The 16,971-nt window shown below is 42.6% G+C and overlaps 1 protein-coding gene across 6 annotated transcripts in view; it reads left to right on the top strand.

The window, feature by feature from the left end:
• The window catches only part of SYTL2 (synaptotagmin like 2), a 115,578-nt gene that overhangs the window by 70,951 nt on the left and 27,656 nt on the right, over positions 1–16,971 (top strand). For 3 of the 6 annotated variants that reach the window (XM_047754115.1, XM_047754114.1, XM_047754112.1), the window contains exons 6-9: positions 2,879–2,960; positions 5,024–5,138; positions 7,206–7,997; positions 11,989–12,057. In XM_047754115.1, the coding sequence (XP_047610071.1) occupies positions 2,879–2,960; positions 5,024–5,138; positions 7,206–7,997; positions 11,989–12,057 (1,058 nt within the window). Of the gene's footprint in view, positions 1–2,878; positions 2,961–5,023; positions 5,139–7,205; positions 7,998–11,988; positions 15,886–16,971 lie in introns of those variants that run through there. The other 3 variants (XM_047754109.1, XM_047754113.1, XM_047754111.1) reach the window with 3 other exon arrangements.

Genomic DNA, 16,971 nt, shown 5'->3' with positions numbered 1-16,971 from the left:
TTATTTTTGGGGGTGCAATTTTAAAAGGTATTTTTTAAATATTCCTTTTCTAATATTTCATTGTTAGTATATTACAAATGCAAGCAATTCCTAAATGTTAATCTTGTATCCTGCTACTTTGCTGAATTCATTTATTAGATGGAGTAGTTCTTGTGTGGAGTCTAAGGTTTTCTATATGCAGTAGAGACAATTACCTCTTCTCTTCCAGTTTGGATTTCTTTTCTTTTCTTTTCTTTCTTTTTCTGGGTTGCTGTGTCTGGAACTTTCAATACCATGTTAAATAAAAGTGGTGAGAGTGGGCATCCTTGTCTTGTTCCAGATTTTAGCAGGAAGGCTTTCGGCTTTTCTCCACTGAGTATTATAGTGGCTGTGGGTAACATTTTTTTTTCTTTTTTTTTATTACTCAAATGAATTTATCACATCTGTAGTTGTATAATGATCATAACAATCTAAATTCACAGGATTTCCATCGGCTGTGGGTAACATTGATTTAAAAAAAAAAAAAAAAACGAGTTCCCATCGTGGCTCAGTGGTTAATGGATCCAACTAGGAACCATAAGTTTGTGGGTTTGATCCCTGGCCTTGCTCAGTGGGTTAAGGATCCGGCGTTGCCGTGAGCTGTGGTGTAGGTTGCAGATGTGGCTTGGATCCCGAGTTACTGTGGCTGTGGCGTAGGCTGGTGGCTACAGCTCCGACCCCTAGCCTGGAAACCTCCATATGCCGTGGGAGCAGCCCAAGAAATGGCAAAAATACAAAAAAAAAAAGACAAAAAACATGGTTTCCTGTCTGCTGCTGCCTTCCCTGGCACCGGCTCCATCAGCTTTTAATTGTTCAGTCACTCACCAGTTGTATACCAGGCACTATACAGGGCATTGTGGGGGAATGGAAAGATGATCAAGATGTTCTCAAAGGATCTACCACTTTACTATGAGAGACAAGATGTGTATGCACAGAATGACGTTGCAGAGCAGACCAGAAGTCCTTTGCTGCGTAGAGTTTAGTAAGAGAGAGACTGGTTTCATCTCTGGGAAGGAGAGGGCAGCAATGAGGTGTGACATGGGTAGTTGCCAGGGGCTGGTGGCACTGGAGTCACAGGAACTGGATTTCCAGGGAGCAGAGGGAAGAGGATATAGAGGCTCTGCTTGTCATTTGTTGTTGGAGAGTGGGGAAGGGAAGGAAGAAAATGGCTATTCCATGGAGACTGCAACCATTAGCATGTGGCTCAGATCCTCTGATCATACGCTCTTTTATTTACTAAGGAAGATGATACAAAACACTCTGACAAACTGGACACGGTGTCTGCTATAGCATCTCACTCACTGGCTTCTTAAGGCGACACTCAAGAGACGTTGCTTTCTAGTCCTGAGCTCTCGGCTGCTTTTACTGTGAGGTCTATCAGTGACCAGGATTCTTTTTTTACACTGGCTGCTGGATAACTTGTTTCAACTTTGTATTCACCTGTTATAAGAATAGAGGCCTTCTGCAGTGTGTATGTGTGTGTGTTTTTCTTAGCCTTAATTCCGGCTCTGTTAAAGTGCCTACTCTTCTTCCCTGCCCTTCCCTTCCCTATCCTCTTTCCCCCTTCTCATATCCCTGTGATCAAGCTGTATTTGATACACATCCGCCTCATCTGCAATAAATGCTTTCTGGAACAGTGAGAAGGGGAACGAAAGGAAGCATGCCTTCAAGTGTTCAGCCTCTTCCTTGGACTAACTATACAAAAGAGCAATTGAAGTGCAGCAAGAAGGAATGGAAATGAAGGTGCAGAAAATCTAGCCCACAATTTAGCGACAGTAATCTTGGGCAAGTTTCTGTGACCTTGGGGCAAAGTGCTCCTCTCCCCTACCTCCAGTTTCTTAGCTGTGCCTTGAAAAGCCAGCACCCTATGTGGTATTTTTCCAAGCCTTTAATTCAATAATGTCACGAAGAGAATGGGTGGAGTTTAACACAGGCACAGTGCTTTCAGCCAATAGTGACTTCACCTTTTATGCCTGAGGCTAGGCCCCTGGAGCAGGAAGTCTGAGCAGGTGGTTTTCCTTCCTATTTGGGGCTACTATGACCCTTTATTGCCCTTCTTACTCACTAGCCAAGGGAGTGGTTGTTGAGGAGGGAGCGAGCTCAACTCTCTTTTCTCCGTTCACTCTCCCCATACTCTGCCGCTAGAGCTGCCCTGCCCCCGCCTGGGATACGGAATCATGATCTAGAGAATCCTCATCCTCTAAGCCAGCTCCAGGCTTCTCACCTCCCTCAAGCTTCTGGGTGCTCTTCTTGTCCTTACGCCTCTTGTATTTGAACAGGAACTCATCTAGCCTGCCTGGAGAGTTGGGTTGAAAGTTGGCAGTAAGTTGCCCCAATCCACCATCGTCCAGTCACAGCGTCTCTGAGATCTGCTGTTTCCTCTCTTCCATTGCCATGTCACTTGTCTCCCCTGAGTCTTGCCTTTAGCAATTTTCTACAGCACTGCCATGCTGGGCCCTGGCCTGTGGACTCTCTCCATTGCTGGGGGCCTTATTTCAGCAGGGACATTGCCTGCCCACTCTCTAACCTATACCTGGTGTTAGCTTCCAACACAGAGACAGGTTTATTTCTACAGATTTAAACTGTGAATGTCCTTTGTGCCTGGTATTGTGATAAAAATGTCCAGGCTTCTGATGGAAGGTTTTGTCCTGTCTCATGTCTGTCTTTCATTTCTTTTCCACCATTGCCTTTGCTTGACTGCTTCATCATCCCTAGGCTCCAGGTCCCTCTCCCTTCCTGGCTCTTTGATTTGATAAACTTCCTCTCCTACCCTGCCTTCGAAGCTTTTGGCTTCAGGGGCGTGATTTACACTTCCTCAAAGAGTAGCTTTTTATTCTCTGAATTATTGCTTCTTTTGCAGTTCCAGTGCGGTAAATCCAGCTTCCACCGTGATTGATACATCCCAGGAAAACACAAGGAAGTCAGATGCGTCTCCAACCAAGGTAGATTGCGCTCAGACTTTGAAAATGTCATTTGAGGCAAGAATGCCATTTTCCTCATTTTATCAAAGCATCATGAAGTAAAGAGGATTTTGTAGTACTTTTTTTTTTCTCTACAAAATAGAGATAATTTTTACTTTTTGTTGTTGTTGTTGTTGTTGATCTTTTGTCTTTTTGAGGCCTGCACCTGCGGCAGGCATTTGGAGGTTCCCGGGCTAGGGGTCGAATCCGAGCTGTAACCTCGGGCCTACGCCAGAGCCACAGCAACATGGGATCCGAGCCGCGTCTGCAACCTACACCACAGCTCACGGCAACACCGGATCCTTAACCCACTGGGCAAGGCCAGGGATCGAACTTGCAACCTCATGGTTACTAGTCGGGTTCGTTAACTGAGCCATGTCGGGAACTCCCAGTTTTTACTATTTAACATAGGAAATCACTCTTGTGGTGGAAAATTTTATGAATACCATGTTATTGCATGGTTGAAGATAGTCTTCCCTCTAAAGACTAAAAAGTCTGGGAGTTCCCGTCACGGCTCAGTAGAAGTGAATCTGAATAGCATCCAAAAGGACAAAAGTTCGATCCCTGGCCTCACTCAGTGGGTTAAGGATCTGGCATTGCCGTGAGCTGTGGTGTAGGTCTCAGGTCCAGCTCAGATCCAGTGTTGTTGTGGCCGTGGCATAGGCCAGAGGCTACAGCTCCAATTGGACCCCTAGCCTGGGAACCTCATATGCTGCAGGCGCATATGGACCAAAAAAAAAAAAAAGTCTGACACTATTAGAGGCTGCTTCTTTTCAGCCTGTGGAATGTGGCTTGTTAGTTCTGTGTCAGTCCCTATCCCTGACTCCCTGAAACTCTGTTAGAGGTTGTGTGGGGGAATTGTCAGTGTGCAAAACTACAGATAGCAAACGTGGATTTTCAGTCTTATGTTTAAAAAAAAAAAAATCTGTTTACTGATACCCTTTCTGTCATTAGAGTTGATGGTTGTAATAGTGACCATGAAGCACTTTAAGATACTTTTTTTTTGTCTTTTGTCTTTTTTTGTTGTTGTTGTTGTTGCTATTTCTTGGGCATATGGAGGTTCCCAGACTAGGGGTCTAATCGGAGCTGTAGCCGCCGGCCTACGCCAGAGCCACAGCAACGTGGGATCCGAGCCGCGTCTGCAACCTACACCACAGCTCACGGCAACGCCGGATCGTTAACCCACTGAGCAAGGGCAGGGACCGAACCCGCAACCTCATGGTTCCTAGTCGGATTCGTTAACCACTGCGCCACGACGGGAACTCCACTTTAAGATACTTTGATATGTGTCTTTTACATCCTTTTAAGAAGGGCAGTTAGAATTATACTTCGTACAGCTTTAATCTCTCAGAGTGAGTCTCATATAGTAGAAAGGGCACTGGTGGGAACCTGCCCTGACGAGGGTCTCAGGTTCACCTTGCCCTTGCCCAGCTCTTTGGTATGTTTGGGCCCAAGTTTTTTCACTTCTATAAAAAACCACACCTCTGTGAGATTTACATTTGCATGCCTGGTTCTGGTTTACCTTTGTAGGACTCTGGAATTGAATATATTTTATACAGGTTTTTTTGGGGGGGCGGGGTATGGCATACATGGTCATTCTATGCTCAATGCATTTATGAGGACAGCCATTTTTTCAAACATGCCAGATAGAATTTACCCCATAGGGAGTTCCCGTTGTGGCGCAGTGGAAACAAATCCGACTAGGAACCATGAGGTTGCGGGTTCAATCCCTGGCCTCACTCAGTGGGTTAAGGATCTGGCATTGCCATGAGCTGTGGTAAATAGGTCACAGATCTCGTGGCTCGGATCTGGTGTTGCTGTGGCTGTGGTGTAGGCCAGCAGCTGCAGCTCGGATTAGACCCCTAGCCTGGGAACCTCCATATGCCGTGGGTGCGGCCCTGCAAAGGCAAGAAAAAGACAAAAAAAAAAAAAAAGAATTTACCACATAGAACTATCACATATTGGACATAATAATAAGCATTTTCTGTCACTGACTTGGTGTTATGACACTTAAAATGAGTTTAATAAACAATATTTTTCCCCAGCAAAGGAAGAATCCGTTTAATAGCTCCATGTTGCCGGAAGATCACTTATCTCAACAAACCAAAAACGAGCAGTCACACAATGGAAGGGCTGGTTTCTTTCAGACTTCAGAAAAGGGTAAATATTATTTTTATGAACTAGATATTTTTATCTTTGTTATCTATGGGCTGAGGGAAATTCTCAGAGATCCTTGAACTAAAATAGCTCTCAAGAGAAAGAGCCAAGTCCTGATGGTTTTCTTACTCTTCTACTATGCCCACTGGTTTCCTGCCTGATGGAAGGAGGCAGAAGTTTTAGAAGCTCGAAATCCATGCATTCAGGCTAGGAGCTGACACTTGTGTGACCTCCATGTCGTGGGGCCCCTGTCAGCAAACTGGGAAGTTTTCTCACCATAGGCATTCAGGTATTTACCTCACAGTTCTCTGTTTAAAAATAAAAGAGTTTAGGAGTTCCCATCATGGCTCAGTGGTAATGAACCCGACTAGGATCCGTTAGGATGCAGGTTTGATCCCTGGCCTCCCTCAGTGGGTTAAGGACCTGGTGTTGCCATGAGCTGTGGTATGGGTCACAGACGTGGCTCAGATCCCTTGTTTTTGTGGCTGTGGCGTAGGCTGGCAGCTGTAGCTCCGATTTGACCCCTAGTCTGGGAACCTCCATATGCCATGGGTGTGGCCCTCTAAAAAAAATACAAAAAATAAATAAAATAGAAGTAAAAGAGTGCCTCAAGAAAAAAAGACCACTTGACAATGCTATAGTCCTCCAGTCTGCAGTTATCAGCCCAGTCCCTCAGGAGCGTTCAGTCAAGTTTTGGCTTAATTGATTGAAGTCTGCTTTTTATGGAATTTTACCATTTTTACCTACCATTAAGAAGAATTCTTAGACAATTTAAACTCTTCGAAAGCAACTGTAAGAAGATTGCATAAGCATTAAAGATTGGCTAAAGGAGAGAAAATTAACAGTCAGACAGTGGAGTTGGGCTTTTCAATTAGCCTATTTTAATAGTGTATTTCCTCCTCTCCTTTTGATACATTTTATTTTAAGATTTTTACTTTTTCTATTGTAGTTGATTTACAATGTTCTGCTATACAGCAGAGTGACCCAGTCATACATGTAGACATATACATTCTTTTTCTCACATTATCCTCCATCATGTTCCATCACAGGCATAGTTCCCTGTGCTGTACAGCAGTGGGTAAGTTTTAAATAGCATACTTTTTTCATTTTTTAATGTTTTATTGAAGTATAGTTGGTTCACAAGGTTGTGATAATATCTGCTGTACAACAGTGATTCAGTTACACACATATTCTTTTTCAGATTTCCTTGCCATATAGGTTATCACAGAATACTGAGTAGATTTCCCTGTGCTCTATAGGAGGTCCCCATGGACCACCCATTCCATGTATAATAGTGTGCATATGCCAATCCCAAGCCCCCAATTCATCCCTAACCTGCAACTTTCCGATTTAGTAACCAAAAGTTTGTTTTTGAAAGATGTGAATCTATTTCTGTTTTGTAAATACATTTGTATCATTTTTTTTAGATGCCACAGAAAAGTGATGTCATAGGATATTTGTCTCTGACTTATTTCACCTGGTATAATGATCTTTGGGTCCATCCATATTGCTGCAAATGGCATTATTTCATTCTTTTTTATGGCTGAGTAATATTCCATTGTATATGTACACACATCTTCTTTATCCATTCCTCTGTTGATGGACATTTATGTTATAGCACAAAATATTTTACTGTAAAAAGTCCCTGAAACAGGACAGGTTACACTTTTTTTTTTTTAAACTTTTTGACTGTATTAATCTTTGCTTTAGATATTGAGATTTTCTTTAAAAAAATTGTATTCCCTTTTCTAGTTTGTGTACGTGAATTTTTTAACTGACTTTGTGGTTTTCTTTTAGCCTACTTGAGTTTTTAAATTCTTTTTTAAACTTTTTTTTTATTGTGTATATATGTAAAACACAGCAGTCTTAAATGTCCGGTTCAATAACGTCCAGGCATTAATTTTTAAAGGTTTTTTAATTAGGACTGTACTTAGGCTACATGCTTTACTGTCTTTAATATTTTAGTACTTTTGCTAAATGTAGATTAAATGTATAAGTGTTTTAAATTATTGAGTTACTGTCCATTTGGTATATCATCTAATATGTTTGATTTTTCCGGTGAACTGTCAGAGTCCAAAGAAAAATCATCTCGCCTGGATATTTCAAGTCAAAAGTTAGAGAAACCAGAGCCGACTCTACCAGGCCCTGAGAAAGGGTCCCAAATCAAGCCTCCAATCCCCAAAGCCAGGAGAATGATGTACAAATCACCTGACCTAAAGCAAGATGATAAGCAGTCCCTTCCTAGACAAAGGACAGACTCCCTGAACACAAGAGGGCCTCCGCGAGGGATCCTGAAACGCAACTCCAGTTCCAGCAGCACAGATTCAGAAACTGTTCGTTTCCATCAGAGCTTTGAACCCAAAAGCAAAATCGTGTCCCCTGGCCTAACCATCCATGAGAGGATTTCTGAGAAGGAGTGTTCTTTAGAGGATGACTCCTCCTCAAACTCGCTGGAGCCATTAAAGCACGTGAGATTCTCTGCGCTGGAAGATGGACACCCACAGAGTCCAGAGCTAGTCCGTGGCCGTGAGGTGGGAGAATTTGGTGTTTTAGAATCTGACACGTTGAAGAATGGAACAGAAGATGCTGGGGACGCAGATGAGTTTTGGAAGGACCCTAAGCCCTCGCAGGACAGAAAGCCTTTGCCTTTTCAGCCCCCAGCCGCAAGCCCAAGTGCATCAAAAAGTGACACACATCAGCCAACAACTTCTGGTTCTTTTCCAGTTAATGAGCACCATTCTCCCAAAGAAGTTCTCACTGCAAGACCACAGTCCACTGAGAATCCACACACCCTTGGTGAACACAAAGCTAACTCATCAGAATTGTTAAGGCTTGAGTCAACATTGTCGCAAAACCCTGCTGGTAAGAGATTCGTCACTACCGGGCTACAAAAAATGACCCAGTGGGCTTGGAATAGCCAGGCCAGCCAGGCAGCCCAGTGGACGCCTCATTTTGTCTTCTGATTATTTCAGCTGAAATTCAGGCAGAGGCCCCTGGGGAATGTGTATACCTCTTAATGGATTTGGAGGTTTTCCTCAACTAACAAAAACAAAAAGAACCAGGATAGCACACTTTTTGGCACATTGTGCTTAATCCTAAAAAATGTAATTGTATCAATTATTTAAACAAATTACAGTATTTTGAGATAAGTCAAAATGTATATACAGAGTGAGAATTAAACCTATGCTTAGACCTTTGCACAGAGTAAATAGTATTATTACTCACCTAGTGCAAATTTATCAATTATCATTTAAACCAAATTCTGATTTCTCTTAATTTCAGGAGAACCTTCACTTTCCTAGCCTCAAAGGACGGGAAACTAGACTTTAAATTCTTACTACAAAAAGCCTCATGCTTGGGCCAGCCCAGGGCCTCCATCTGTTTGTTCTTAGACTTTAAATGCTTTGAAGGAATTTTCTTCCGCTGGTGTGAGCTGGGAGGCAGTGAGAATACCACCTTCTCCTACTAACTAGCTCTCTCTTAAAGATTTTAAAACTCTCAGGGGATGCCTCAAACAGCTTCCCCATACCTACAGAATTACTTCATAATTCTTATGTTTTAAAAAACAAGGAGTTCCCATCATGGCTCAGTGGCAATGAACCCGACTGGTATCTATGAGGACACGGGTTTGATCCCTGGCCTTGGGTTAAGGGTCCAGTGTTGCCCTGAGCCGTAGTGTAGGTTGCAGACGAGGCTCAGATCCCACATTGCTGTGGCTGTGGCGTAGGTCAGCAGCTATAGCTCAGATTCGACCCCTAGCCTGGGAACTTCCATATGCCACAGGTGCGGCCCGAAAAAGAAAAAAAAAATGTGAAAAGTCACTTTATATATTCTTTCCCCATCTTCACTAAGTCTTACTCCAACCCTATGATAATATTTTTAGTCAGGAAGATTTCCAGTAGTAAAAGTCAAGTTTCATGTGCTTTCCCCTCCCTTATTAGTCAATGTTAAGTTGACCTTGAGTCACTTTTGCTCCGGCCTACAGTTTCATACTTGTTAGGATCAGTTCACTTCTCAAAGGATAAAACATTTCTATCACCCCTCTCCCTGACATTATAAAGCATTTGAACAGAATATTTTTTTAAAAAATTTTAAATTAGCAGGTGCTTCTTCAAGATACAAAGGAGCTCATATTAAAGGAAATTAGTAAAGTTTGAGTAGACCCTAGCCAATAATTGGATGGTGCTTACATAAATATTCATCCAAAAGAGGAAACAAAAATTTTTGGTTGTTTTCCTTTGTTATAATCCATAGAAAAAAATTGGCAAAAACTTTGGTTTTTCAAAGTATGCCTACTTTCCCACAGACTACCTTTATAACTTTATATCATCTATTTATTTGTGCTTTGTGATTTTTCAATCGCAACTCACCATGAAATTTGGGAAGAAGGCATCAATTAAATTGATTGGCAGAGAAATCTTCTGGCCTTAGAGCTTATAAACAAAGTTCTACTTACTCATTAATGGTCTACTGTTATCCCTATATATACATATTATATATAATATATTAGTATATGTGTATGATATAGACACACACACCAGTAAATACTAGAGCATAAAAAGAAGATTAGGACAGAAAAATTGGTAAACTCTCTAATTGTGTGAATTATAAGGATGTGACTTTAGCTCTAAGCTTTAGGACAGTCAGTATCATACTCATTATAATACTCGAAGAAAACAAAATATTTCCTGGCATAAAACTTTTAAAATAACTATTCTTATTTTCATTTCTTTTTTAAATTATAGTTGATTGAACATGTTGTGCCAATTTCTGCTATACAGCAGAGTGATCCAGGCATACATATATATATACATTCTTTTTCCCTTATAATCCCCCATCATGTTCTGCAAGAAATTGGACGTAGTTCCCTGTGTGTTTTTATTTTTAAAGTAATACATGTTCATTTGAAAAGTGTAAAAACATTGGAAAAAAAGAAACGCACGCAGAATAAAACAGTTATCATCTGTGATAACATCTCCCAGCATTAATTATTGTGAACATTTAATTGTAGGGCCTTTCAATCATTTTCAGTCATGGATATAATTTAAATTATGTTTATACTGTCCAGACTTTTTTTTTTCCCCTGACAGTATATTATAAGCATTTTTTTTCATCTTAAGTGTTCTGTTAAATAGACTAATAAAGAATGCTTAAATATATCTCAAAAGAACTTCACTATTACTGACAGAAATTTAATTGTATAATGTGTAGTTAAGAAAGAAACCAGGATCCACCATAAGCCAATTATTGTACAAGCCTTTGTTGTTGTTGTTGTTGTTATTGTTTTAAGCCTTTGTTGTTTGTATATGTAGCCAGAGCTGTTAAAATTAAAGAGAATTTTTTTGGGGGGGTGGGGGGGCCACACCTGCAGCATATGGAGGTTCCCAGACTAGGGGTCAAATTGGAGCTACAGCTGCCAGCCTACACCACAGCAATGCAGGATCCGACCCGAGTCTGTAACATACAGCACAGCTCACTGCAACGCCAGATCCTTAACCCACTGATCGAGGCCAGGGATCAAACCCACATCCTTATGGATCCTAGCCGGGTTCGTTAACCACTGAGCCACGAAGGGAACTCCAAGAGAGAATTTGATTCATTGACATTTCTTCTGGTGCTTTTGCAATATAGCTGACTTCATAAAAATTTGGCTCCTATTATTTTCAGGAACATGTATCGTGTAGCTTAGCATTTATAAGGAAGAGGGGAAAATGCCTGAGTTCCCTCATGTGCCACATCCCTTGTGATTAAGGCTTAGAAAAGTCTCTCCCTGCTTTCCTGTAGCTTAGGAAGAACTTAAATATCCTATTCCAGCCTCCTAGTCCCTGGGCTAGCAAACATCAGGGGATAGGTAGAAATCACATCCTCCATCAGTCCTCATGCTACTTGTCTCACAGAAACTACAAATTGCAGAAGTGAAATAGGGGATAGTGCAGGAGCCTCTCGACACCATGGGCCCAGACTCTACTATGTCACTGGGCTAGCTGGTAGGAAAGATTCCTGGGCCTCATATTCAGAGATTCGGGTTGGGTCTAGCAGGAGGAAGGCCCAGGAATGCCAGTGTCTTCACTGTGCCATGAACTCCTTGTTTAATCTTCCTGAAAGCTGTTTTCCCAGCTCCTGAAATCTCCAAAATCTTTGTTTCTAATCAATAAATAAATATTTATTTATTTTTATCTTTTTAGGGCCTCACCCATAGCATATGGAAGTTCTCAGGAGAGGGGTTGAATTGGAGCTACAGCGGCCAGCCTACATCACAGCCACAGCAATGCCAGATCCGAGCTGCGTCTATAATCCACACCACAGCTCACAGCAACTTCAGATCCATAACCCACTGGGCAAGGCCAGGAATTGAACCCGCATCCTCATGGATACTAGTTGGGTTTCTTTACCTCTGAGCCATAATGGAAATTCCCTCAAATTCGAGTATAAGCCCTCTCAAGGGTTTGGGGGTGTGCCAGGAGATGGGCGGAGTCATAAAATCAATGTGCTGTATCTTCCTGGAGTGTCTGTTTGAAGCAAAAATTTGAGACAAGGAGAAAATTAATATTTAAAATGTAACATAGGCCAGAATACAAAATCCACATAAATTTTTAAGAGAAAACAGACACTTGGAATTTCCTGCACTTCCAGGGGTCTATATTTAGCTTCCTTTATTCTTATAGGGCATCTTCGGTAGAATATCTTAATGAGGATGCTTTACATTCTAATGCCTGATACATGCTAATATAAATAGTTAATGGTGTGGAAAGTGTAAATGCAAAGCGCCTTTTTAACAGCTATTGTGAGTGACCAAAGAATAATTCTGTAAGTTTTCTCTTTTCTTATTTAGAAAAGCGTTTCTGTGTTGCAGATGAACTGTCTCACACTGAGCCTGAGCCTTCTCAGGTGCCAGATCACAGTTCTAGAGACCATCAGCAAGGTAAGCCCCCTCCTCTCAAGGCCCTAAAAGCTAAGACGTCCTCACGCTCTGGTCCATATGCCACTGAGATGAGGAAGACAACTGATGATTCCATATCTAAAGTCCTAGACTGGTTTAACCGAAGTTCTCATTCAGAAGACAGTAAGTCATCTCTCCAACATCCCCGAGAAACAGAGCCCAAAGGAGAAACAAACTCAAAGTCACAGATTGTGGTTGCCTTGGAGACAGATGATAGCAGTCAAAAAGAAAATGGCTCAAAGGCTCTATTATCCACCAAAGTGAAATTGACACCTGTGGTATCTGATTCAGCATTTCAGATGGAGGAAAATATGCTGCCTTCTGAAAATTGCCAGGACCACAAGGTGAATGTCAAACCCAAATCTATTAATTTGTCCCAACAAGACAAGGAACATCCAGGCATACTGCAACCGTTTGAAATCTATAGTCCAAATCAAGAGAGTAAAACTGTGGACTATAGCCAAGGTTCAAAAAACATAGAAGGAACTGGGGTACTTCCTCCAACCCGTAACTATTCTCACAGTGTTCACAAAGGATCTCATGCAGAAGGCCAGGCTTCATGCCACATTAAGGATGTTGACAGCTTAAGTGAACAAGAGCCCAAGCTTCATGTTTATGAAAAAAACAGAGGAAAGTCGGAAGTGAATTTTGATTCTACAGCAATTGCCAAAGATCCAAGTTTGAAAGACAACATGAAGGCAGAGAGAGAGAGCAAAGGAAGGGATACTTACAACCTAAAAGCTTCTTTAGAACCGGAGAAGACTGAACTGCCACCTGAGGTGGCCAACAATAAGTCTTGGAAGAAGCCCGAGGTCCAGCTACAAGAAGCTGGTGAGGTTTCCCAGAACCAAGTGCAGCGAGAGAAATACAAAAGAGTGAGTGACAGAATATCGTTTTGGGAAGGTGAGAAAACTGCTGCTAAGATAACTCATAAAGAACCCACATCTTCATTCAGTCAGGAACGACCTTCTGCTAATGCATATCCGCCTGTGAAGTCCACCAATAGTTTATCTACAGGCCATAGTAAATATAATAATCAAGTCACTGCCAAACCAGTGGTCCTAGATAAGGATGGCCAAGCAGCCCATCTCTCTGGTTTTTATTCCTCAAATAAAGAGACCAGGCCCCAAGTATTAGGTCCATCCAAAAATTATCCTTCAGCTGACCAACCAGGTCAAGTGTCTCTGTTTCAGAATAAGACAACTGAGCCTGTGAAAAGATTACCAGTGCCAGACCATTTGCATTCTGGAAAGGACATTACTTTACCGCCACTGCCACATCCTTCAGATGTTGGGAGTGAAATACATACCTCTTTGGAGAAAGACAGATCTCAAATCGATGAATCGAATCCCAACTTTAAAGTTATGTCCCTAAGAGAAAGAATGGATGAACCCAGTGCAGAACAGGTCTATAATCACTCTCAATTTGAGAATCTGAGGAAGTTTTGGGACTTAGGAGCCCAGTCAAACAGTCAAGATACTGTGGAGGAGAATACTACCACCAGCAGCCAAAAAAAATCTGTGCCTTTTAATAGCCAGAAACACAAAGAATTCAGTGACATTAAGTCATCAGGAAAAAATACCCACGAAAGAGAGAAAACAGTTCCGGCAAGAGAGGAAACAGAGAAATTAAATTCACAGAGCACACTCCAGGTGTTACCAGATGAAACCACATTTCCATTGAGACCACCCAGAAAGTCCACTCATCAGTTGCCAGGAAATGAATCACCAAAGGAAAACATGGGAAAAAATACGGAACCGTTTGTTACTCCAGAGTTCAAGGAAGAAAAGGATTACTCTGACCGAAAGATGCAAGAGATTCAGGAATCCGTAGTGAAAACAAGTGTTTCGTCCCAGGACTACAAAGACACTTTTAACGACAGCTTGCAGAAGCTGCTTTCAGAAGCTTCGTCCCCAGGCATCCAGGCTTCTGGTGGAAAAGTTCATGAAAAACAAGTGCTTGAACCAGGGGTTTCTGAAAAGAGGATATGGCCTCCAAAGACAGATTCTGCTGCTACTGAGGAAGAAGCCGAAGGACCTAAGGAGGTCATTCATGAACTTATAGACAAAACAGTAGCTCCTCCCAGGGTCAAACGGAACGCTTTGACTGCGAGTCTAGACAAACTCCTGAAGGAAACACCTGGAACTCCACCCTCGCCCTTGCACACCAAGTGTGAGCTCGTCACTACTAGGATCAGCGCTGAGTCTGAAGAGCGTAGAGAGGTTGCAAAGGGGATAGAAGGGAATCTGAATACACCAGTCTATCAGAGAGAGAAAATAGCTCCTTTGCCAGAGGGGGGAGAAACTTGGGGAAAGACGGCTCCCTCCCAGAAAGCTCGGAGTGGTGAGTGCCCGCTGAAGGTGGCGAGCTCATTTCGCGTGGGCGCAGAGGGTTCTCGCCCACTGGATCAGCCTCCCCAGTGTCACAGAAAGGGTTCTTGCAGGGACGTGGCCAACTCTCCCCAAGACAGGCCCTCTTTCAGGGATGCTCAGCTTGCTCCCCAGGATGAGGCATTTCCTTCCCAAAGGGAAATCTCAGAGACTGTAGAAAAGGTTGTTATTCCACCCAAACCTGCACTGACTGACGTCAGGGCTGCATTACAGAAGCTCTTTAGAGAAGCCTGTTTGAGTTATCCAGCTGAGAGGGAAGTTGTTTCTGGAGTAGTAAACGCAGAATTTCCTGAGAGCGTGCAGGTCCCAGGTAGCCCCCCAGATTCTCTGAGAGTTAGCCCACCATGGGCTTCAGTGGACACCACAGTTCCAGAGAGAAAGAACTTTTGTGCCTTTAGCGTAGTTCCTGATAAAACTCATGAAGCTGGGTCTTGGTCAGCTGCCCACATGTCTCCAACAGAGCAGACTCTTAGCTCATCTGCTTCCACTGCTGCTCGGTACGGCCCAGAGTTACCTCAGGAAGTGACAGAAAGTGTGAGGGAGACAGTTGTTCAGCCTAAATCAGAGCTCCTTGAGTTCAGCGCTGGCTTAGAAAAACTACTGAAGGAAACAATTGCAACCCCCTGTTCAAGACATGACAGTGATCCCAGGGCTCTTGATTCATCTGAGCTAATAGGTAGTACTGAGGTGCCCAGGCAAGCTGCTCCTGCATTCCATCCTAAGGAAATAAAAGAAACAATAAAAAAGTCTGAGGCCCCATCCAAAGCTGAGGGTGCTTTTGATATTGGTTTTGAGAAACTCCTTAAAGAAACATTTAACAGTTGTCCTTATCAGCTCCCAATGTCAGTGAAGGATGAAACTCCTGAGAAGGAGCTTTCCCAGTCAAGGCAGGAGAGGTGCTTGGGGAAAGTGCCCCCCTTTTCCTGGACAGCCTCAGGGGCCTCTGGAATGAAGCTCAAGAGTCATGCTTTCCGGTCCCACGTCAACCAAGGTGGTGAAGAGTTGGGAAGAGACAAAGCTGTGGCTGATGGATCCATAGATCTCTGTGGTTCTGAAAGTGGGATTGAGATCCCTGGCACCTCACAACTGTCTGTGGACCATGCAACAGGGACCACTGAAATGATAAACCCCCCAGAGGACAGGGATAGTGAGAGGGAGGTGGCAGTGGTTCAAGAAGGGGCTTCTCAGGAGCCAGGTTTCAAAGAGGCTCCTGAAGCAATTAGTTTGCCCAGAAGTGAGCAACCCTTCTTTCCTCTCCTGACGACCGCAGAAAACTCTATGAAAATAAGTAAAGTTGAATTGATTCTGGCATCACTGTATAAGAGAGCAGGGAAACATGAAGAAAAAGAAGGCGTCTCTGACTCTGATTTTGCAGATGGAAACATCAGTTCTAATGCAGAAAGCTGGAGAAATACCTCCAGTGAGCATTTTAATGAGTTCGTTTACATAATGGTGACATAAAGAATGGTATAGCTTTTAAAACTAGGATTAATTTGACAGTCCCAAACTGTGCTAAATTCTTTGCACTTCAGTTCTCCCTAGATTTTCTTAATAAAAACTACATTTCCTTTTGTATTCTTTAATCAAATGAATTGCATAGCAATTGCTTGACCCATAAGGCAGTGTTTCAGAATCTGGCTTGATTCTCACCAATCAACAGTAGAATCTTTATGTTTCAAAAATAGTAAGATCTGTGGCAAGAAAGTGCCACAAAGGAGCACAAATTTCCCTTTTAGGGGCGGCATTTTATCACAGTAGTGGCTGAGTACCAGGAACAAAAGTGCAAGGCTGGAACTTTCCCTCAGATATCTTGTGCTGTGGTATTTTTGCTGCCGCTCTCTCCTTCTCATTTTCAATTATCTGCAGACTATTCCCCTTCTAGAGTATGACTCAGTCAGATGACTTCACCTGATTCCACCTAAGGGCATAGCCTGGCCTGAAGCATTTCTTTGGCTCCAGCTTTAGCTAAGTGGATGAAGATCTTAATCAATTACCATATTCTTCTAAGTGGACTTTGGGTCTTGGTTTCAGCCAGGCTGTGCAGCCCCAGGGCTTAAGTCAGTTTCCTGTTCTGATCAACATGGTTATTTTAGGAGGGAAACCCAGGAACAAATAGGGATTAGAAGTTACCTGATTAGAGGGATGAAATGATAAAGGATACTCTCTGGCTGGAACATTTTAACCAAAGTTGCACAACAACTAGTGTTGACCACCTTCTTTAGTAGAAAATTAATGGAATTTGTCATTTTTCTACCTCCCTTCAGTCTCAGTGGGAACAAATGAGCTTTGCTGAGTGGCTGACTTGAGAGGTTTGGGTTCCTTTACAAGTAACTGTAGGGCCTCTTCTTGAAAACTGACCAAGAATCCACCTTTAATCCTGATTAATCAAGCTGAAGCCCCTTTAACATTTGTTACTGGTGAAAAAAGGAAAGTGAAATACCGGTCTCTGAAACCAGACATATGCATGTTATAAGCAGGTGTATAAGCATGCTAAACTTGTTGAAGT

The sequence above is a fragment of the Phacochoerus africanus genome, chromosome 11 (assembly GCF_016906955.1).
Source record: "Phacochoerus africanus isolate WHEZ1 chromosome 11, ROS_Pafr_v1, whole genome shotgun sequence".
In the NCBI taxonomy this organism is placed as follows: domain Eukaryota; kingdom Metazoa; phylum Chordata; class Mammalia; order Artiodactyla; family Suidae; genus Phacochoerus; species Phacochoerus africanus.
Note: the sequence above shows the minus strand (reverse complement) of the source record. Positions and strands in the feature narration are given on the sequence as shown.